Source organism: Schistocerca gregaria, chromosome 1 (genome assembly GCF_023897955.1).
Source record: "Schistocerca gregaria isolate iqSchGreg1 chromosome 1, iqSchGreg1.2, whole genome shotgun sequence".
Taxonomy (NCBI): domain Eukaryota; kingdom Metazoa; phylum Arthropoda; class Insecta; order Orthoptera; family Acrididae; genus Schistocerca; species Schistocerca gregaria.
In genome coordinates this window covers 740,123,454-740,146,890 of record NC_064920.1, presented here as the reverse complement: position 1 = coordinate 740,146,890, position 23,437 = coordinate 740,123,454, and the positions used below count along the sequence as shown (strand labels likewise).

General features: G+C 39.0%; 1 protein-coding gene across 5 annotated transcripts in view; it reads right to left on the bottom strand.

The window, feature by feature from the left end:
• LOC126267316 (longitudinals lacking protein, isoforms H/M/V-like) overlaps positions 1–23,437 on the bottom strand; it is a 416,839-nt gene that overhangs the window by 8,918 nt on the left and 384,484 nt on the right. The window contains exon 7 of one of the 5 annotated variants that reach the window (XR_007548998.1): positions 20,967–21,247. The exons of 3 other annotated variants lie outside the window; for them this stretch is intronic. Coding sequence is in view for 1 of the 2 variants with exons in the window: in XM_049972563.1 (XP_049828520.1) it covers positions 21,048–21,247 (200 nt within the window). In the remaining variant the exon portion in view is untranslated. The remainder of the gene's footprint in view (positions 1–20,966; positions 21,248–23,437) is intronic. One more of the 5 variants, XM_049972563.1, reaches the window with a different exon arrangement.

Below are 23,437 nucleotides of genomic sequence, written 5' to 3'. Positions count from 1 at the left end.
AGGTAGATACATTGGCAGAGGATGGCACATAAAGAGGTTGAGGAAATGTGAAGGACAAGGTGTGCAGAAACTGTTGGGAGGAGGGAGCAGATAATATGTTGTTAGGATAATGCCCATCTGCGCAGTTCGGAATAGCTAGTGATTGAGGGAATGATCCAGTTGGTGTGAATTGTGAAGCAACAATTAAAATCTAGCGTTTTATGTTTGGATGCACATTGTGCCACAAGGTGGCTGCTAATCCTGGTGGGCGCCTGGTTGATAGTCACACCAGTATAAAAACCTGTGCTATGGCTGCAGCACAGCTGCTATACAACATGATTACTTTCACAGGTGGCCTGGCCTTTGATGGGGTAAGATAAGCCTGTGATAAGACTGGAATAGGAAGTGCTGGGTGGGTGAATTGGAGATATTGCACCTTGGTCTTCCACAGGGAAATAATCCCTGTGACAAGGGGTTGGTATTGTAAGTGGCATAGGGATAAATTGGGATGTTGTGGAGGTTGAGTGGGATATGGAACACCACTTTAGGAGGGGTGGGAAGGATCTTGGGTAGGATGTCCCTCAGGGCATCATGACAGGTAGTCAAAGCTCTGATGAAGGATGTGGTTCAGTTGCTCCAGTCTGGAATGGTACTGGGTGACAAAAGGGGCACCCTTTTTTAGCTAGCTCTTTGGGGTGGTGGGAGGATTAGGGATGTGTGGGGAAATGGCACAGGAAGTCAGTTTGTGGATTAGCTCTGGGAGCAGTGCCTGACTGTGAATATCTTGATGAGCCTTTGAGAACACTGGGAAAGGAAATGCTTGTCACTGCATTTATGCTGTCCCTGAGTGGCAAGGATATATGGGAGGGATATTTGGTGTGGAACGGATTGTGGCTGTCAAAATCTATGTACTGTTGGTGGTTGTTGGGTTTAATGTGGACAGAGGTGGACCATGGGCATGAGGGGTGTTGGTGTATAAGGAAGTGGCATCAACAGTTATGACCAGTAGGGAACCAGGAGGTAAGGGGATGAGGATGGCGCAAAGTTGGTGAAGGAGCTGGTTGGTATTTTTGATGTGGAGAGCTAGACTATGTGCAACTGGTTGAAGGTGCTGGTCAATGAGGGCTGAAATTCTTTCAGTGGGGGCACAATAATAAGCTACAATGGTACATACAACATTGTTGGGTTTGTGAATTTTAGGGAGCATGTGGATGGTGGATATGCAGGGTGTCATAGGGGTGAGGAGGGAAATGGATTCAGAGTATAGGTGCTCCACCTCATCAACCCCTACATAGCACTCAGACCCTGCTTAGTGGACCTTTCAACTTGCTAGATCCACCAAAACTCTCTAGCAATGCTCCAAATCTAGAGCCTAAACAATCCTGGAACACTGTTGTTAACTTTTCCACCAAATTCCTCAGTCCCCCAGAAGTTTCAGTCCTAACCTAAGGCCCCACTTTTAGTCAAATTTAACCATGTTGGACTTGTCAAAGACCTTCTCTCCTTCTCTCAATTCCTGCAATGGAAACTCTTCTTTGCCAGCAATACCTCCAACCAAAACCAACCGAATTCCAACATGTCACCATCCAGCCATGATTCCAATCCCCCCTCCCCAGTCACCTACACAAGGAATTCCTTACCTCAAACGTCAGTACAGGGAATGACAGCCATACACAGTCTCAAAACAGATCCCGATGTCATCATCCACCTTGTACACAAAGACTCCACCAATGTTGTGATCAATCATAGTGACCACCCAGTAGAGAGCCTCTGCCAGTCATTTGACTGATTCACTGATAAACTCTGCCAGAGTGAACCCATCCTAGAAATCCAACATAACCTTCAATCCTTGCTTAAAGTTTTAGACTCTTCCAAGAACCTGTCCCCTGTATCCATTTCCCTCCTCACTCCTATGACACACACACACACACACACACACACACACACACACACACACACACACACACTTTAAAATTCACACACCCAACAATTCTGGAGGCCCCATTGTATATAGTGCCCCCGCTCAAAGGATTTCAGCTCTTACTAACAAACACCTCCAACTAACTACACATAATCTAGCCTCCTGCATCAAGGATACCAATGAGTTCCTTCACTAACTGTCTGCCATCACCACCCCTTTACCTCCTGTTTCCCTGCTGTTCACTATTGATGCCACTTCCATAGGCAGCAACATCCCTTATGCCCATGGTCTTGCTGTAACTGAACACTACCTTTCAGAACATCCTTCAGACTCCAAAGCCATTATCTAATTTCTCATTCACCTAAATTTATCATAACACATAACTACCACTTCTTTGAAGGGAAGGTATATAAACACATTACAAACACATCCACAGCACAGCCATGGGCACCAACATAGCACCCTCCTATTCAAATCTGTTTACAGCCATCTCGAAGAAGCTTTACTTGCATCCCAGAACCCCAAACCCCTGGTCTGGTTTATGTTCATTGATGTATCTTCATGATCTGGACCCACAGACCAGTCCCTCTATTCTCATTACTTCACAACTTCAACACCTTGTCTCCCATTTGCTTCTTGTCAAAACCACCAGCCTCCAACAGTACCTGTGACCTGCATCTTGACAACTGCTGTCCCTTCCACACCAAAAACATGTCTCCCATACAGCTGTGCCAACTGGAGACAGTGTATCTGCAGTGACAAGACTCTCTTACATAGAATGCTGAAAATCTTATAAAGGCCTATACAGGCTGGTACTAAGCCCGGACCTAGTCCACAAACAGATTTCTCATGGCATTTCCCCTCACATCCCAAATCCTCTCACCATCCCCAAGAGTTAGCTACAAAAGAGTGTCCCCTCCATCACCCAATACCTCCCCAGACTGGAGCAACTGAACCACATCCTTCATCAGGGTTTTGATTACCTATCATGATGCCCCCTCCTAAAGTGGTGTTCCATCGTCCACCTAACCTCCACAACATCCTAGTCCATCCCTACGCCATTCCTAGCCCAAACTCCTACCACAGAGATCATTTCCCTGTGGAAGACCAAGGTACAAGAACTGTCCAATTCACCCACCCACCACTTCCCATTCCATCTCTGTCACAGGCTTACCTTACCCCGTCAAAGGTTGGGCCACCTGCGAAAGCAGCCACGTTGTATACCAGCTTTGCTGCAACTATTACACAGGCTTTTGCATTGTTAAGGCTGCCAACATGATGAATTGCCTCTGTCAAACTGTAGTTAAGAACAAACTGCCGGTAGACCACCTGTGGCACAACATACAGCTGAACACAACGTGCTAGATTTCAATGGCTGCTTCACAACACGGGGCATCTGAATCCTCCCCCTCCATAACCAGCTTTCCGTAACTGTGAAGAGGATTTATCCTTACAATGTATTCTCTGCTCCTGAAATTATCTCGGCCTCAACCTATGGTAAGCTATTATCCCTACACGATCCAACAAACAGTTTACACCTCCTTGTACTATCACCTCCTGCGTTTCCACATTTGCTCACCTCTCTTTGTGTGGCCCCTTATGCCAATGTACTTGCATGTCCTTTCCCTTCCCTCCTCCTCTTTTTTAATGCTCCTCTCCTTCTCTGCTCCCTGTTTTTCCCACCACACCCCATCTCCCACCACCTCTCAATGTTGTGCCCAGCAGTCTCTAATCCACGTGTGTCCCACCAGACAGTGCTCTTCTCTCTCCCCACCTGTGCCCTGCTCTTCCTCCCCCATCCACCACCCCAATCCAGACTGCTATTCACCTGAAAGACACATTCTGGTCAAAGCTACAAGCGGTAGTGGTCATGCGTGTGTGAGGTGTGCATGCTTGTGTTAATGTGTGGGTGTTTTCTTTGGTGACGAATAATTTTGTTGAAAACTATAATGTGTAACAGTCTTTTCATTGTGCCTGTCTGCAGCTCATTGGGTCACCGGGTCATCTTTAGAACAAGTACCTAGCTATCCATTTCCTGATACTGTTCTCAAACAAATTAGAGATTTTATGTGCACAGAACTCATATGTACTGTTTAACAGTCAACATATGCATAACTGATATAATCAAAGTTATAAAAAAGAGAAATGAAAAAAACAAATGCATAATGGTAAAATTAAATTTTTGTTGTCATTGTTGTTATTGTGGTCTTCAGTCCAGAGACTGGTTGGATGCAGCTCTCCATGCTAATCTATCCTGTGCAAGCTTCTTCATCTCTGAGTAGCTACTGAAACCTACATCCTTCTGCATCTGCTTAGTGTATTCATCTCTTGGTCTTCCTCTACAATTTTTACCCTCCATGCTTCCCTCCAGTGCTAAATTGGTGATCCCTTGATGCCTCAGGATGCATAATTAAATTACTTACAAGAAGCTATGTTATAGACACTGACTAGTAACATGTGTACTTGACATTTGCCACTCTTCATTTTAGAACTGTAACTGCCAGATGGCTCTAAATGCTGCCACTAGCATTTTACCTTAAGCTTGTTGTATTTTTCTGGTGTTGCTAGCCAATGTCAAAAACTACTAAAACGTAAATACAGAAATTATTCACATGTATATGGACATTACCTTTCTGATAGTAAAATTATATATATACAAACTTGATATAAACTATATTCTTTCAGTTAAATATGGTGTAGGTAATAAGTACCTATTGTAAAGTGTTAGTATTCCCCTCCCCCCCCCCCTCCCACCCCTTGTCCCCTCACACACAAACCTCTTCCTCACACTGTTAGATATTGGGCTAAAATGAGAAGGAATTTGGTGCTCTGTTATGTTCACTGGTTCTGAATTGTAATGGAACAAAGAGTTTTATGGCTGGTAAATCTGGAGAATCATATGAGTGTGTACAACAGTATGAACTGTAGTAGTCTGAAATGCTATAATAATATTCATTTATAAAAGTGGAGGTAAGCAACTGACCTTTAGCTATAGATCCTTCCCGTCATTCATGTGTTTTTAAAAATTTTTAAGAAGGTAATTGACAACTGAATATTGAACCATTTCTCTGCAAATAACCTTTTCACAACTGTTCAGTTTATCTTCTGTAAAGGCTACTCTTGTTGTGTCATCCAAACAAGACACAGCCAGGGCAAAAGTACCACAGGTGTAAAGATGCGAGCTGGTGACAGTGTCAAGAGAGACTCGTCACTTGCACAAGTTCCACCAACAGCATGAGTGGTGCAATTGCCAGCTGATTACAATCCACCAATGACCAGACAACAACAAACAGAAGCCAACTCAGAAGCTCACTCACTTGGTTACAAATCATCGTCCAGGGCTGACTTAGACAGGGTACGTCATTTAGTGAACTCTTAAAAGTGAACAGACAGTTGTAAACTGCAATTGCTATGTACTGTGAGGTTTACCTATGATTATTTGTACTTAGCCATTGAGGGCCTTTTTGTGTTATATTACAATTAGTGTTGCAGATCTCTTACTCATCAAGAAACAAAGATAAGTATACCTTTTTAACTCATTTGTGTGACTCTGTTACTAATCTAGTGAATTGTTGTAGAACCTTCATTCTCCTTGCCTGTTACCTGACCCTGGGGCATAGTTGGTTAATAGTGGCATGAGAAATTTCATGAACTCAAAGACTTGGCCTACTGTAGCAGTGGCAACGTGGCCAGCACAGCAATAGTGACAAGGCCTTTACAAGACTGATGACAAGGGTTTACACAGACTCTGCTAAATAGGCAATATATGATCTCATGAACTCAATCCTGGTACAACTAAAGAAGAAAGAATTAACTGCTGATATCTTCTGTGAATATAACATACTTCTAGACTAATTACAATGACATGGCATTAAATGTGTTTTCATTGTATAGGTAGGACCATACCTTAATAGTAGAAAATGTGAGGTCACATTAACAAACAATACTACTATGATATGACTAACCATGGAGTTGGAAACAATAAATATGATGTCAGGCAAGGTTCGGTGTTTGGCCAACTCCCATTCTTCACCTGCATAAATGATTTATGAAGGACGCTGAATGACTCTTCACAAAACATGATCCTTGCTTAGTACGCAAGTATACTGATCATGTGCAGGCACAGCCAGAACAATGGAACAAGCTTACAACTATCACTCAGCAAAATTCCAAACACATGAAAATGACTTACAAGTACCAGATGATCAATGACTACACTGGGCTGACACACTGTGTGTAGAGTTCCTTGACATCCAGGTAGATAAAAAACTGAATTGGCTCCAGAATGTGGATAAGTTAACAAAGAAGTTTGGCTCTGCCTGCTTTGCACTTAGAAATATCTCTCATTGTTATGACCTGCAAATGGGACTGCTAGCACACTTTGACTGTCCTACAGCACAGTTATCTGGAGAGTACAGCTGCTGTCAAAAAAAGTATTTATTCCTCAAATGCCAAATTATGGAATTGTGAAATATTGAAACTGAATGACTTACAGGAACATTTTCAAGGACCTATCAATTTTTACACTTACATTCCAAAACAAGTACTCCCCTGCTGGTATATATGGTTAATACCAAGAGTGAATTTGGGACAAAGCCTGCAATTCACAACCAAAACATAAAAAATAAAATTTTCAAACATACTATACAGTTCTGTGTAGGGTTCAGAAAGAAGTTTCTTCCAGTGCAAATATTATAACAGGTTGCCCATAGGCATCAGATAGGATACTGATATGGCAAGATATTAAAAAACAATACAAAAAAGCATTATTATTCACTACCTCTACAGTTACTTGAAACATCTGGCCCTTGATTCTCTTTTCATTATCTGTGTGACTCAATTAATGCTACTCATTATTTGTCCTTGGTGAGCTCCACAGAAATAGCCTCCGAAGGCTCTTTCTACTTGCTAATGTATAGTTTCAGTAGTTCCACAACCCCAAAAGCTCTCCTTCATGAAGAGATTTACAGAACCCAATGTATTAATCAATGAATGAATAAATAAATGAATGATGGCAAACAAAACAACGCTGCAATAATGAATTTTTCAGATAAGAGACACTCTTCACAATCAATTATAATTTCAAATATCTATCACAGAATCCTGTACAATAAGGGAGAGAAGAAAAGTAAGGCATTACATGCATCATTATGCTAGAAGTGCAAGCCTCTTCATCTCCATATAACTATTGCAACTTATGTCCTTTTGGATATGCTTACTGTATTCATCTCTTGGCCCTTTTCTGCAATTTTAGCCCACCTCCCACCCCTCCACACACACTTCCCTTCTATACTAAATTGATGATCCCTTTATGTGTCAGAATGTGTCCTATCAATCAGTCCCTTCTGCTAGTCAAATGGTTCAAATGGCTCTGAGCACTATGGGACTTAACATCTGTGGTCATCAGTCCCCTAGAACTTAGAACTACTTAAACCTAACTAACCTAAGTACATCACACACATCCATGCCCGAGGCAGGATTCGAACCTGCGACCATAGTGGTGGTGTGGTTCCAGACTGACGCGCCTAGAACCGCTCGGCCACACATGCTGGCTTCTAGTCATTATGCCACAAATTATTTTTTCCTCAATTCTATTCAATACTTCCACATTGGTTACATGATCTACCCATCTAATGTTAAGCATTCTTCTGTAGCACCACATTTCAAAAGCTTCTATTCTCTTCTTGTCTGAACAGTTTATCATCCACATTTTCCTGCCATACAAGATTATACTTCAGACAAATACATTTAGAAAAGACTTCTTAATACTTAAATCTATATTTGATGTTAACAATACTTGCTCGCCAAATAGCAGAGATAATGAAATGTAGATAGGCACAACAAAAAGACTGTCAAAAGTAAGCAACTATCCTTTTCATAATATTGTCATTATTCCATCCTGGATTTTTCATCATCTGATTCTAACAAATTTTTATTCTTCAGAAAACTTTTTTTGCCATTGCCAGTCTACATTTTATATCCTCCCTACTTCTCCCATCACCAGTTATTTTACAGTCCAAATAGGAAACTCATCTACTACTTTTAGAGTCTCATTTCCTAATATTATTCCATCAGCATTGTCTGATTTAATTTGACTATATTCCACCACTGATGTTCTGCTTTTGTTAATATTCATCTTTTATCCTCCTTTCAAGTGGCTGTTCATTCCATTCAGCTATTCTTCCAAGTCCTTTGCTGTATCTGACAGAATTCCAATGACCTTGGCAAACTTCAAAGTTGTAATTTCTTCACCTTGTTTTTGAATCAATTTTCCAATTTTTTCTTTGGTTTCCTTTACTGCTTGTTCAAAGTACAAATTGAATAACATCGGTGATAGGCTACAAGCCTGTCTCAGTCCCTTCTCAAACACAGCTTCTCTGCAATTCCCCTTAACTCATATAACTACCATCTGCTTTCTGTACAAGTTATGTAAATCCTGTAATTCTTCATGCTTTCCCAGTGATCTGATGACATCTTGGATATTCGGGAATCCAGCCAGATGTTTGCGTTGTTCTTGCACGATATTTCAACAGCGTGCCTCGCTGTCTTCTTCACGTGCTACCTGAGACTGGTCCTTGGGGTCAATCAAGTCCAGTATTTATGCCTGGGAGGAGCTGGGCATTCCCTAATCGGTCCGCGCCGAGTCGAGTGTTCCATTTGTGGTCTGCACCCGCCAGACTCGGCTTCAACAGACCCCTCCAGTTGCGGATGTTCCAACTGCGTCGGTGCCCATTTTGGCCGTCCTCAATGGTTGTGGTTGTCATCTGAGGTGTGTCAGACCCAATCTGAGATGTTGGGTACTATATCTCATGACTTTTACTATGATTTCCACTTCTGTTTCATGCTGGGCACTTCCTAATCAGTCTGTGCTGCATCGTGTGTTCTGTCTGAGGTCCACGCCCGCCAAATGCGGCTACATTGTCCCTCTCTGGTCGCTGGTGTTCCCTCTGCTGTCTGCGCCTGGGCTGGCCTTCTTCTGAAGTCGAGTTCATGATCTGGGGTGTGTCAGATCTGGTCTCTAATGTCCGACACCTTGTGTCACGGCTGTTCTCTCGGTCTCCACTTCTATTTCTTGTAGAATCCCGGAGTGTTCTGCATTGAGGTTTCACAAGCTCAAGCACTGGATTCCAGGCAGTGCTTTCACTCCCTCTACTTTCCTCCTCATACCTTCAGAATTTCGGAAATCATAGTGCAGTCGACACTGTCAAAGGCTTTCTCCAAAGCTACAAAAGCTGTTAACCTAGATCTATGTTTCAGTCTTTATTGACTCATGCATTTCTATGTTTCTCCAGAATCCAAACTAATATTCCCAAAGGTCAGCTTCTATCAGTTTTTCTGTTCTTCTGTACATAATTCATGTTATTAATTTTTAACCATGACTTATTAAAGTGACAGTTCAGTAATATTTAATTTGTCAGTACCTGCTTTCTTTGGAATAGGCATGATTACACTCTTCTTGAAGTCTGATGATATTTCACCTGTCTCATACATCTTGCACACCAGGTGGAATAGTTTTATTATGGGTGCCTTTCCATAGAATATCAGAATTTCTGAGGGAATGCCATATAATCTAGGTGCCTTGTTTTGACTTAGGTCTTTCAGTGCCCTATCAAATTCTTCTTGCAGATCATATCTCACTTCCCATCATCATCATCATCATCATCATCATCTATGTCCTCTTCCCTTTTTATAAAACTGTCTTCAAGTCTTCAAGGTTGTTTCCCTTGTATACATCCTCTACATATTCCTTCCACCTTTCAGCAGTCCCTTCATTGCTTAGTACTGTTTTTCTATATGAGCTCTTGATATTCATAATTTGCTTCTCTTTTTTCCAAAAGCCTCTTTAATTTTCATGTAGACAATATATCTTTTTTCCTAATCACAGCTACTTTTTTATCATTACATTTGTCTCAAGCCATCACTGCTTAGCCATTTTCCACTTCCTGTCACTATCATTTTTTAGACATTTGTATTACCTCTTGCCTGTTTTATTTGCTGCATTTTCATACTTTATCTGTTCAACATTTAAATTCAATATCTCCTGTGATATCCGAAGATTTCTAGTATTCCTTTTTTTTTTTTTTTTTTTTTTTTTTTTTTTTTTTTTTTTTTTTTTTTACCTCTTTGGTCCTATACTTTTTCATCTCTCGAAGTTAGCCATTCTTCTTCTACTGTATTACTTTCTCCTGTTTCAGACAGATGTTGTCTAACACTCCTTCCAAAACTCTCAACAACCCCTAGTTCTTTCAACTTGTCCAGGTCCCATCAACTTATTTTCCTACCTTTTTGCAATTTTTTCAGTTTTAATCCACAGTTCATTACCAATAATTTGTGGACAGAGTGAAAACCTTTCCTTGGAAGTGTCTTATCATTATATAATTAATATGAAACCTTCTGGTGTCTCCAGATCTCTTCCACATACACAATATGTTTTCATGACTCCTAAACCAAGTATTATTGATGATTAAATTATGCACTGTGCAAAATTGTACCAGGCGGCTTCCTCTTTCATTCCTTAATCCAAATTTGCCTACTATTTTTTCTTCTCTTCCTTGTCCTACTGCTGAATTCCAGTCCCCCATTACAATTAAATTTTTCTCCCCTTTAACTATATGAATCATTTCTTTTATTTTACCATAGATTTTTTCAATCTCTTCAATATCCGTGGAGCTAGTTGGCATATAAAGTTGCACATATTGTAGTGGCTGTTGGCTTTGTGTCTGTCTTGGCTACAATAAAGCACTCATTATACTGCTCATAGAAGCTTACATGGATTCCGTTTTTCATATTCATTATTAGATCTACTCCTGCATTACCCTTTTTTGTTTTTATTCTTAACACTGAACTCATGAGCCCGAAGTACTGTTCATCCTGCCACTCTACTTCACTAATCCCCACTATATCTAACTACAACCTTTCCATTTCTGTTATCAAATTTGCTAACCTACCTCTCCAATTAAGGGATCTAGCATTCCACACTCTGACATGTAGATTGCAAGTTTTGTTTTTCCTGTTGACAACATCCTCCTGAGGGCAATTTTAACTCTGGAATATTTTACTCAATAGAATGCCATCATCTTTTACCTGTACAGCAGAGCTGGATGCCATTGAGAATAACAACTGCTGTAGTTTGCCCTTGCTTTCAGTTGTTCACAGTACCAACACAGCAAGGCCACTTTGTTGATGTTACAGGAGCAAATCAGTCATCCAGACTGTTGCCCCTGCAACTAGTGAAAAGACAGCTGTGCCTCTTTAAGAACCACACATTTCACTGGGCTCTCAACAGCTACTCCTCCTGATCATGAATTTTGGAAGACAAGAAATACAGTATCCAATTTATTGCCTTGATCCGTGGTCTCCAGGATGTCATGTGTGAAAAGTACAAGATGGGTTTTACATGATCAACATACATGGACTCTGTGATGGCTGGCACGGATGTCATTCTGTTTGAGATACTTCACCATGTTTCATGACAGAATATGTTCTCAGATTTGACAACAGTTGTATGTCAGTAATATCAATGGTCATTCTGTTAATCACTCCTGATACTCTTCTTGCAGATTGATGATATCTCTGCTTTCTTCCAGCTACTAGGCACAGTAATGAATTCAACATTAATACTAACTGTATCCTCTAAATGTTAAATGTGAGGCTGGCCTCAGTTATGAATGAATGACTATATCTTGAAAGCCAATACTCACCAATTAAAAATAGCTGTTAATTGTTATCCAATACCAATGCACATGAAAATACTATTAATAATTAAACAAATTGATGCATATTCTTTTATGTGAACATAGAAGAGTTCTACAACTGTCAACTTGCTCTAACTCTATAACTAACAAGGCAATAGTTCCAAGTGTCAATCTTGCTGAAACTTGGTGGGTGTGTAAAGGAGACAAAACAATTAAATACATATTTTGTCTGTTTCTACCAAATGTAACTTTTGAGGGATAACACATATCAAAAGGTAAATGACATACTATGTTTGAAGCAAATAGCATTGAAATAATGATACATAACAAATGTTTCCAATACAAAAGTTGGTATGTACTTAACATTCTTGAAAATTGTACAATCAAATTTTGAAATAATTTGAAAATTTGTAAAATATCTCACTACCATTAATTAATTTTGAAAAATGAAAACTTTTGTTACAACATAAATTAAAGAGGCTTTCAAGTTACATACATCCTTGTGTAAAAAGCTGGTTTCTGAAATATCAGTTTTGGAAAATAAGCTGTACGCAATGTGCTGTCAGAGTTTTCAACATACCTAATTAAAATATCTAAACATTCATTACTAAGATAGTTATTTTCTTTGTCTGAATTTGTTCTGTGTTTTGAACTGTTATTTTACATTTTTTTAAACTGTTTCAAACATGTATATTTTGTTAATTGGAAATAATAACTAACTCATTATTATGATACAAAATCATGACAATAATGACAGTTTGTAAATAAATGTTTAAAACATAACATGCACGTTAAATGAATGAGATTTCTTCACATAACATACAAGACAGAGAACACAATATAAAACAAAATTTGGCAGGATTTCAAACTGTCATGGGTGAGCCTCTAAATATCCTGATTTGTATCAGGCATATTTCAGTAAATTGGTAAGCTGTTGTGAAAAGAAATGATTATGTACTAGTGACTGCATTTTAATTGTATTGTTTCTCAAGGGGAGATTAATGTTATATTCATTTAGCAGAACTAGATCTGAAATTTTTCTCACAAGGTTCTTTCAACATTGAAAGCCATGTACATACCATATCTGCACCTGTGCTGTCAAATACTTCGGGGTCACCAGATGAGTAAGTTTGCTCTTCTCATTCTCAGACATGATGGTTAAACCATTCCTCCCTCAACCTCCCACCCCCACCCCTCTCCCAACCCGCCTGCCGCTACCCCCCACATACTGACCACCCGCATTTTCATAGATTTATAAGAAATTAATGGTGCATTTGGACTGAGAATTTTAGGATCTCAATTTGAAGCCCCAAATGTACTTGTACAGCATTGAAATCTGGCAAACAGATATCAGACTGGATCAAAAGATAACTGAAAGAAATTTATCTTTCCAGTGAGGGAGAAAAATCTGCTTTATTCTTAGATCCTTAGGGCTGTCTATGTGAAAAAACCACATAGAGCATGTAACACCTATTTTCAACCTATGTTGTATCTGTATCAATATGCCTATGTCAATTTGTAGTGTTGCTTATGTAGAATGCTGCAACTGTCATGGAAATTCTTTGATTATTTATACAAATTTCAGTTATGTGAACTTTTGAACAATGTTGTTTAAAATGTACTTGTGAATTTAAATAACTGCTGGAATTATTCTTGTATAATGTACTGTAATTGACTTGGTCCATAGTTAGGGAATATAGGATTGAATGTAAAAGATGTGGGGAAGCCCTGTAGCTATGGAAATAGCCTGGCGGAGTGGAAAAGGTGTGGTTGTCGAGCAAGTGTCAACTCATCCTTTGTGACAGGTAAGGAGTCTGGGCTGAGCAGTGCTGTGGTTAACATTTTGCTAGCAGTAGCGGATCATTTTGGTTCATATTCTGGAGTTTTGAGGCCAGAAGATCTTAAGGGCAGTATTTATGGGCCTCGGATGCTGCATTTGGTGATACCCTTATCATGGCATGGTTTTTGGCCCTGTAGGTATAATTCTGACGCCAAGAAGATATGTAACAGGGTGAGGCCAACACTATTGCTATGACTGCATCACTGCCATGTTAATAGCCACTGCAAATTACGCCACCAATACCATCAGCCCTCCCTAAATTGTCTAGATTTCTATAATTGTCACTCTGTAAATGGATCAGGTATTTGTGAAATTTGGTTGATTTTCAATAATAATTGGGGTGTTGCTAAAAACCCTATCTTATAGACGTGATTATACCAAATCACAAACCTGGACAGAAATCCTATCCTAGTGAACTTAATTCCAAGTGTCCTAATTTATTATAACAAAGTGGTTGAACTTGAATTTAATGTTATGTTGTCATTTGCACAACCAATTATATTTTGAGTAGGCCAAAAGACTCATTATCAAAGCTCATTTGTTATTTAAAGAGTTATAGTTTGTTGTGCTTTACTTATTTAATAATTAATGGGAAGAATACTTACCATTCCTCATCATACTGGAATAGTTTTGTTAATTAGCATGGTTCTTCAAATGATGAAAGCTTAAGGGCCCTCATGTACCAGGCTAGTTTGTTAATGAAGTAATGCAAAGGCTCCTTCAGACCCAGTGTAGTTAGACTTGCATTCTGTTTAATCGCTTCAAACTGAATTTAAGAAAGAAATATTTACTGTGTTAGCTATTGTAATGACAGTTGTTAAATGCACAGGTATAGAGACTCTGTACTAAGCAATGAAATTATGGAGTATAGTCATTAACAGGCCCCCTAATTTAAACCAGAATCATTTCATTCTTCTTTCTTGTTTAGTATTGCTACTTGTTTCATGTGTGGTGTTGGAGACTGGTTCTGTTAACTGCTGCATCTAATTCATTTAAGGTACATATTGTCGAGAGGTATATGTTACTGTTTACCATCTAACTGGCCATTTGTTTGTCTGACTTACTAGTTAGTAGCACATTTATCTGCAAGGATAGGTTACTGTGTTGTAGTGTGAACAGATATAAGGAAAGAGTTTAGTGTGGTTGTCAAGGAAGGTTAAGTAAGCCTTAGTACTGCCTTCTGCCATATCATTTTGCTTGACACAAGAATGCCTCATTAGGCTGCCAACCAGTTTTAATATGTAATTTTACAACTTGCTTTTGTGCTAGGAGAACATCTGTTCCTGACCCACTGTTTACTGTTGGTTATACTTTGCTGGAGTGTTTGGAAAAAAATTCCAGTTTGATTGTTATGTTTCCAGTAGGTTATATCACGGTCACAACTACTTAAAAATTCCTTGCAGAGGTATAACGTTAACATCAATTGCCGTTTAAGGTGGTCGGTGGTCCCATTACAAGCACTGTATCCAAAGAGCTTAACAGCACAGGTACAGTCATGAAATGTGTATGGCTTGTAATGCTGGAAGAATTTTGTGAGATTTTCATATCTGGTTCTGCTGAATGATTTTGACACCAATCTCTACTTGAGAAACAATATAACACTCCTTTTGCCATAGCCTACCAATTTAATGAAATATGCCTGACACAAATCAGGATACTCAGAGGATCACTCCTTATAGTTTGAAATCCTCGAGAATTTTATTTTATATTGTTTTCTCTGTTGTGTACATTACATGCAGAAATTCCTTTCATTTAAAGTGTATGGTGTAAGAAAATATTATGTTTTAAACATTTCTTTACAGACTATCATTATTGCAATGATTTTGTATCATAATAATACGTTAGGTACTATTTTTCAAGTAACAGAATATACATATGTGAAATAGTTTAAAAAATGTAAAATAACTGTTCAAAATATAAAACAAATACAAGTAAAATAAATAACTAGCCCAGTAATGACTGTTTAGATATTTTAATTAGGCAAGTTGAAAATGCTCTGACAGCACATTGTGTAAAGTTTATTTTTAAAAAAATGATATTTCAGAAACCAACTTTGCTACACACAGAAGTGTGTAGCTTGAAAGCTTCTTTAATTCATGTTGTAACATAAGTTTACATTTTTAAAAATTAATTAATGGTGGTGGGGTATTTTGCAAAATTTCAAGTTATTTCAAAATTTTATTAGATAGTTTTTAAGAATGTTAATTACATATCAACATTTATTTGAGAATAATTTTTATATGTCATTAGTTTGAAGACATTCCTTCCAATCCTAATATGTCAAATTACCTTTTCCGGTGTGTTTTCCGCTTAAAAGTGAAATTGAAATGGGGCACAAGCAAAGAAATATATATTGCATTATTTTGTCCCTTCTACACATGCACCAAGTTTCATCATGATGGTTCATTGACACTTGTGAATGTTCCCTACTAAGTTGTAAATAAAATTTTATTGCTCAGGAGTAGATTTACACATTTCTTGGCACTATAGCAGCGTATCAACAAAGTATAACAGAACAATGGTAAAAACACGTTTTAAGTTACTAACTTATGCTACTGTTTATAAAATAAAAGCACACATTTCTGATATACAATAGGGAAAAATAAATTTTCCTTTATAACTGAAAATGATAAACTGTTAAATTATAAATCATGAAATTTTTCTGTTGAAGCAACTTAAGTTGAGGTGAACCTACTGTAAGCACCGTCCTTTGCTTATAGGCATCTGTCACCAATGTAGCCCAACCTCCAGCATGTTAACCACTACTGCACTTATGTTACTGAGGGGTCAACACATGGTCTGTAAACAGGCCAACCTTCCTTGACTAAGGGGACAGTCAGTGGAGCCTGTCCACTAGGGTGGTTCTGGCACAAAGAAACAGCCCTTTGGAGGACTGTAGCTTCATCACCACCTTGCCATTTATGTAGAGCTGCCTACTAGGGCTGACTATATGGAACTCAGCCACTTGGCACTTACCCATTTGGCAATAAACACATTGGTTGATATATCTTGTACAGGTGATGCCTCACAGCTTCTAAGTAGTTGAAAACATCATATTTCAAACTTACCCAGAACTGCTGACAAAATATTTCTTATTTACTACTGGTTCCAGTCTTCTGATCATTTTTCAAGTTTAATAAAACATGAATTAGCATAGAGTGGTACTCATCACATATAGGAGATGATGAGCAGGGAACAGGCACATTTAAAAGTAGACTATACGATTTGATAAAGTCATCCTCCAGATTAAAAAAACACACACACACACAATGCCATACATACACAGCTGACACACAAACAAAGCCATTGACCTCTCTGTGTGCTGAGACCTGGCTGAAGTGAGTAGTGATCTCTGCTGGGATAAGTAGTGTGAGTACAAAAGAGGTGTGAAGTATGGAAGGCACAAGAGGAGGAGTAGCAGGGGGTGTGGAAATGTGTAGTGCTGCCTGTGGCAGTGTGTAGGTATATGGCAGGGGCAGGATGGTGGTCTGCTAGGTGATGCTTTGGAAGATGCAGGGGAGATTGGGGTGGGGGGGGGGTGGGGGGGGGGGGGCAGTGGGAAGCACAGAAGGGGAACTATGCCAGGTGCACATGAGGCAGGAGTGGGAGCAATGAAAGGCACAAACAGTTGGATGACAAGGGCTAGTGAAGGTTGAGGCCAGGGAAGTTACAGGAATGAAGGATATGTTGCAGAGATAGTTCTCGATTATGCAATTTAGAAAATTTTGTACTAGTGAGAAGAATCCCAATGACATGGGCTTTGCGGCACTTACATGCTCAGCAACTTATTCATCAAGCTGTCTCTTGGCTGTAGTATGATGGTAACCATTCATGTGCACAGACAGCTTGTTAGTGATGATGCCCAAGCAGACATCCATCATAGATTGCTACGTATCATAAAGTTATTTACAAAGGTCTATATAAAAAAGGTGGTGTCAAATAAGATTAAAGCCATACCGTGTCATCAAAAGTTAATATTTTCTTATGCTTTTAGAACAGAGTACAACCACAGTCAGATTACATCTGGTACAAAACTCTTGGAGCCTTGTGTCCTGTTATTTCTTTTTTTCTATCTGTATTCTGCAGTAGTTCAAGTCTCTCCCTTACTATAGAGTTCCATTCACCCAAGAATATCTAAAAACAGTTTTCACATATACTATCAATGCTTCCATATTTTTTCTCTCTGTTTGGTTAATCAAGAAAGTTAATTAATTTTATCTAGCTGTGTCCCTCATGAGCTGCAGTGTTTGGTGACTTTTCTTTTTAATACTTGCAAATTCTTACTTAATGCAGCCAGGTTCTACAAGAGCATGAAAGCATCACAATCATGCAATGTTACTTGGAGGTAACTTTATCCAACTGAGTACTGCTTACAATTTTATTTTTGGTTTCACCTGATGCGGGAAACAGCAGGCTTCTCAACAGATGACGTGTTTTGCACTGTTTCAGTTTCAGTGACAGACGGCACCTAAATTTGTTCTTTGGGAGAATGGCTGTAGTACTTGTAATTCACCCTAATACAGGATTATTACGTACTTGGGGTACCATTGGTACTTTTGTTTCATGTCTTTTGGTAAACCACCAAACATATCTACCTGCAGCAACTTCTAATTGCTTGACAGCAATCAGGTCAATATCCAGCTGTTTACAAAAAATATGTATAACTCATCCTGTGAATGAGAACAACATTCACAATGAAGCTGCATTGTGGATGGTGCAATGTTCTTTGTAAATTAAACAAATAACTTTTAATTTGCTGGTTCTAATTTATGCTTCTAGGATTACAAGTTCCCTATAACAACTGAAGTGATAATAACTAAAAAAGAAATTGAGATAAAACTTATGATTCTCACAAGCTGCATGGAACACTGAGACTTGAAACTGTGTTTTGATATAAGGTTCACTAATAAATTCATGTAACAAACTCAAAATTTTATGGCAAATGCAGACAATACCATAAGCATGGGACACACTATTAAACCTCAGGAGTCAGCTTGATAAAGACCTATGTTTGGGTCACAGTTATAAACCTTCCAATCCTTCCTTAGAACAAACTGGTCAGTGTACAGAAAAAAGTAGAAATATTGATCATACATATCTAAACTGCAATTAAGGGGAACTTATATTCTAAACCAGATATTACTGTCAACATTTGTAAAATGCACAAATGTAACTTGCAATTGTCAGTTTATTATGAAATATGTAACGTACAACACTTGTAAAACACCTGAAAGTTCTCAAAAATATGCCTTTATACAAGTAAATGTACACTGAAAGAAGTGATGTTAGTTCTGGGTGTTAGTATTTTGGGTGCCTTCTTGAATAATACTTACAACAGATTATGGACTCCATTATGATCAAAAGATACAATTTTGGTTGTGTTACCATTAAAGTAATATATTTAAAGCTATGTTGCAGAATGCAAAGCACTGCACTGTATGATTTGGAGTTGGAAACATGCGAGTGACCTAGGCTGACAGCATAAAAATTCATTGCATGTGAAAGCAGTGGTGGTAAAAAAGATAGTTTCTTCCTAAATCAGAAAGTAAGTGCAGTACAAGTGTTAGTCAAAAAGTATCTGGACTTTTTATATAATATATGTGTACATATGTACCAGCTTCATGCACACATGCATGATGAAGTTTGGTAGTACTGTTGTCACTCCATAAAAGTTTGTCCTCAGTATGTTCACTTGCTGCTGTAGCAACATGACACTGTTTGCCCCACTATCTGTCTGCACAAAGGAAGATCAAAGAGCATTCACTCAATTTCTGTGTTTGGAAGTGTTGTTGCTAGCTGTCAACACAGTATGATAATAATGTACTCTCGTGTAGTAGTGTACAAGTGGAACAATAAGTTTAAAAATGGTTGACAAACCTTTTGTACAAAGAGGAGAATAGATGCCTGTCAATGTGCATGGAAGCCAAGAAGGTGCAACAACTAGAGAGATGGTACTGGCAAGTGAACATCACTAAGACAGTGAGATGACTGCTGTTTAGTCAGAGTTTTGCCAGTCAGATTAGCAACAATTGGTTTGGTTTCTGCAATTTTTGTTTCATGATGGTGGGTAACAGAGCTTACTGCAAAGCACAAGTGCAAATATGTTATCAACAATCTAGATGAAGCTTTTCTAAGTGAGACAGCTATAGGACATTGAACATGGATCCAACACCATGTATGATTTCAGACTATGCAGAAAAAACACTTGGAACTGCCAGTCAAGGAAATATTGAAAACAAAGCCTTTTGCAGGACTCAAAGGACCTTATGGGCTACTGAAAGATAACATTGACAATGGTGGTTGTGATAAGCCCAAGACAACAGTATATTCAAGGAAATGTAGCTGTGGCTTATACACTTTAACTTTTCTTATTAAAGCTTGTGAACTTGTAGCCCGGCAAAATTCAAAGTCCCGCTACATCACGATTTCTTCCCACATTTTCAATCTTTTCTTTTCTTTTCTTTTCTTCTCTTTTTCTTTTTTATTAACCACTACAAACTGTATTGAAAACTTACATTATTTGTGATGGAGAAAAATGCTATAAGAGCATTAAAACCAATGTAAGTATGAAGTAACCACTAATAGTGTTGATTAATCAGTGGTTACAGATGCAAACTGCAGTAAAAGATGAAACAGTCTGAACATTCAGTTGCTATCAAATTTCCAGCAATCATGTTTGATGTATCTGATCAACCATGAATGGTTATTCAGAAAAAAGTTTGCTTCTAGTGTAATACTGTATAAAAATTTGATGGACTTATAGGAGAATGCTAAGTGTCTGGCAACTCTAAAATAATGAAGGAAGCATTGCCAAAGTTCTTAGAACTGATGTATTGTGGACCACAAGTGGAATAGCAGTTAATCTTAAAATATTCAATTACAAAGAAAACAATGGTGAAGTTCCAAAATTAAGTGTGAAATTGTGAAACAGTGCTTCATTGTTTTGGTGGGCTTCCATTATGTTCTATAGATGGCCCCAAGATGAAGAACCCACAGGAATGTGGAATGAGCCAAGGTATTAGATAAAGTGATATTCATGCTACAGTCATCTTCTGGGTATAGCAGCTCTTCATGCAATACATATGAATGATCAGTGTGTATGTAATTTTAGATGATATTAGCTTAACTGAAAGCAGTTTGTTATTATGTGGATTTCATTTTATTATTAATTCCTGGCTTCAGCATCCATACGAATGTAAAACTATATATGGAATGCTATTCTTAAAAAATCATAGTCACATTGATATTATGTAATTTTTAAAAGATCCTCAAATCAACTGCATTTCAAAGTCATCAATTCAGTCAGATTTGTTGGTGTGTATTTTATAAAATAAATAAAACATGCAGTAGCATAGAAATGAACGCAACACACTGGTCAACTCACCATTGAAACCATTAATCATTTGGGTTTAGAACTGTTGGACCACCTGACCAAGTGCATTAAAAAGACAGAGGCTTTTAAAGAAGGTACTTAGGAAATTCCAGCTTTTGTGCACATAAACAAAAAAAGTCCAGATAATTTTTGACTTACCTTCATAGGTGTTCATCTGAAAGACAGTCAAAAGAAAGACAACTCCTACCACCTTTATACACCTGGCTGCCATACACTGCTTTACTGTATCCCTGTGTTTGCTTTCTTGTACTGTGATCTGTGGTAAACTGACAGATGACTCTGCAAACTGTTCTCTGTGCGGAACACTCTATTGCAGTATTGACATTCACGTGCTTCATTTGGCAAATGACGGTCCTTAATGTGTCTACTGAGGTTGTTTTTGTGTATCCTCTTGCCACAAAAACGACACACTGTGTACACTGTAAAAGTATGAGATTTGTCTACAAACACATTGCAATGCAGTGCAGCAGCTGTTAAGTCTAATGTCAATGTAAAATGTGCAATGCAGTAGCAGATACAGAAAAATAATACAGAAAATTATTTTCAGCATTGTAAGTAATCTTTAATTTTATAAAAAACAAATAACAAGCAACAACAAACAATGGGAACTCCAGGATGGAATAATGATGACAGTATGAAAAGTATAGATTGTTACTTACCATATAGAGGAGATGCTGAGTTATAGACAGGCATAAGAAAAGACTGTTAAACAGGCGAGCCTTCAGCTAACAGGCCTTCCTCTAAAGTAAACAACACACACACATTCACACAAGACAAACCTCAGACATATGTGACGATTGTCTCTGGCTACTGAGGCCAGACTGCAAGCAACTGTATATAAAGGGAGAAGCAATCTGGGTGATGGTGGTAAGGAGGAGGCCGGGGCGGGAAGAGGAATTGATATTGAGGTAGGGGTGGGGGATGGCACAGTGCTGCTTGTGAGAGCATGCAGGGACATGGTGGGGCACAGTAGGGCAGTTAGGTGCAGTCAGGAGGTTAGACTGGAGTGGAAGGGGGAAGAGGGGGGGGGAGGGGGAGGGCAACAGGTGACTAAGAAAGAGGTTATAGGTTTCTATATGTTTCTAATTAATCAGGCATTGGGCAAGGTAGTGTTCAACAGCAGCAAGGCAATGTGCATTAGGGATGTTTGAGTAAAGAGAGATGGCATCAATAGCAACGAGTGAAGTGCCATTTGGTAAAGAACAGGAACTGTGGAAAGTCGATGGAGGAAATGGTTGGTGTCTTTTATATAGGAGGATAGGTTAAGGCAATAGGCTGAAAGTGTTGGTCTGCAATAGCAGAGATTCTCTCTGTGGGGGCACAGTAACCAGCTACAATGGGGCATCCTAGGTGGTTGGGTTTATGGACTTTAGGAAGCACATAGACGGTTGGAGAGTAGGGAGTGACAGGAGTGAGGAGGGAGACAGACTTAGAGGAGAGGTTCTAGGACGGGCCTAAGAATTTGAGGAGAGACTGGAGATCCTATTAAATTTCTGGAATGGGGTCACTGTAGCAGGGGTTGTAGGTGGATGAATCTGACAGGTGGCAGAGTCTTTCTGCCTGGTAATCCTTGTGGTTCAGAGCCACAGTGGTGGAGCCTTTGTTGGCAGGTAGGATTATAAGGTCAGGATTAGATTTTAGATGGTATAGAAATTGAGAAATGTTAACTGGGGGTGATTTGGGGGCAGTGGGAGTGGATCACAGTTGGAAGGAGGAGTGAAGGGGTTCAAACATTCGTTTTAGGTTGAGTCTGATTGGTAGAGTTGGTGATGAAAAAGTGTTTTCACTGTAGGGACTGGGAGAAGTAGTGAAGAAGTCCAGTATGATAGAACTTGGGAATGGAGCAAAAGGTAAGGCCTTTGGAAAGGACAGATACTTCTGTGCAACTTTGGCTTTAGGAGGGAAGGTTCATGATTGTGTTGTGGGTCTATTTAGGTTCTGGATTCTGTATGGTGGTGTGAGGGAGATTCTGACGGGTGTGTAAATGTAGTAGGTCTGCAAGGCAGTCTTTGACTTGCTATGGGGGTTGTGGGGGAGGTTTGGAGGCTGTTGTAGAGGTGGTGGATAGTGGTAGCCCAAGGTGAGAGTTCCTGTCATAAGCAGTACTTTACTGTCCCCCACCCCCACCTTGCTTTCCCTTTCCTTCCCCACCCAGCCTCCTCCTTAGTCCCCCACCACCCATCATGCACAGTTGCTCACATTCTGTCCTCATTGGTCTGAGACTGTGGGCTTGCATGTGTGAATTGAGCTTGCATGAAGGCATGTGTGTTGTCTACATTGTCTACTTTAGAAAATGGCCTTCTGGCTGAAAGCTCAGATGTTTAATAGTCTTTTTGTTATATCTGTTTGTGACTCAACATCTCCTCTATATTATGAGTAGCAGTCTATCCTTTTCATAACACTGCCATTAAATGACAAGCACCACATATCTACTTAATAAATTAAAACTTTACTGCAGTATCTTGTAGCCCAATGATGCCCATGGTACAGAGAGTGTTAAAATATTTTGTATTAAAATACAGAAAATAATACACAGAGAAACTTAACTATCAACAGGTGCAAGACTGAATCAAGTGGACAGTCATTCTCCAACTACACAGTCTTGCAAT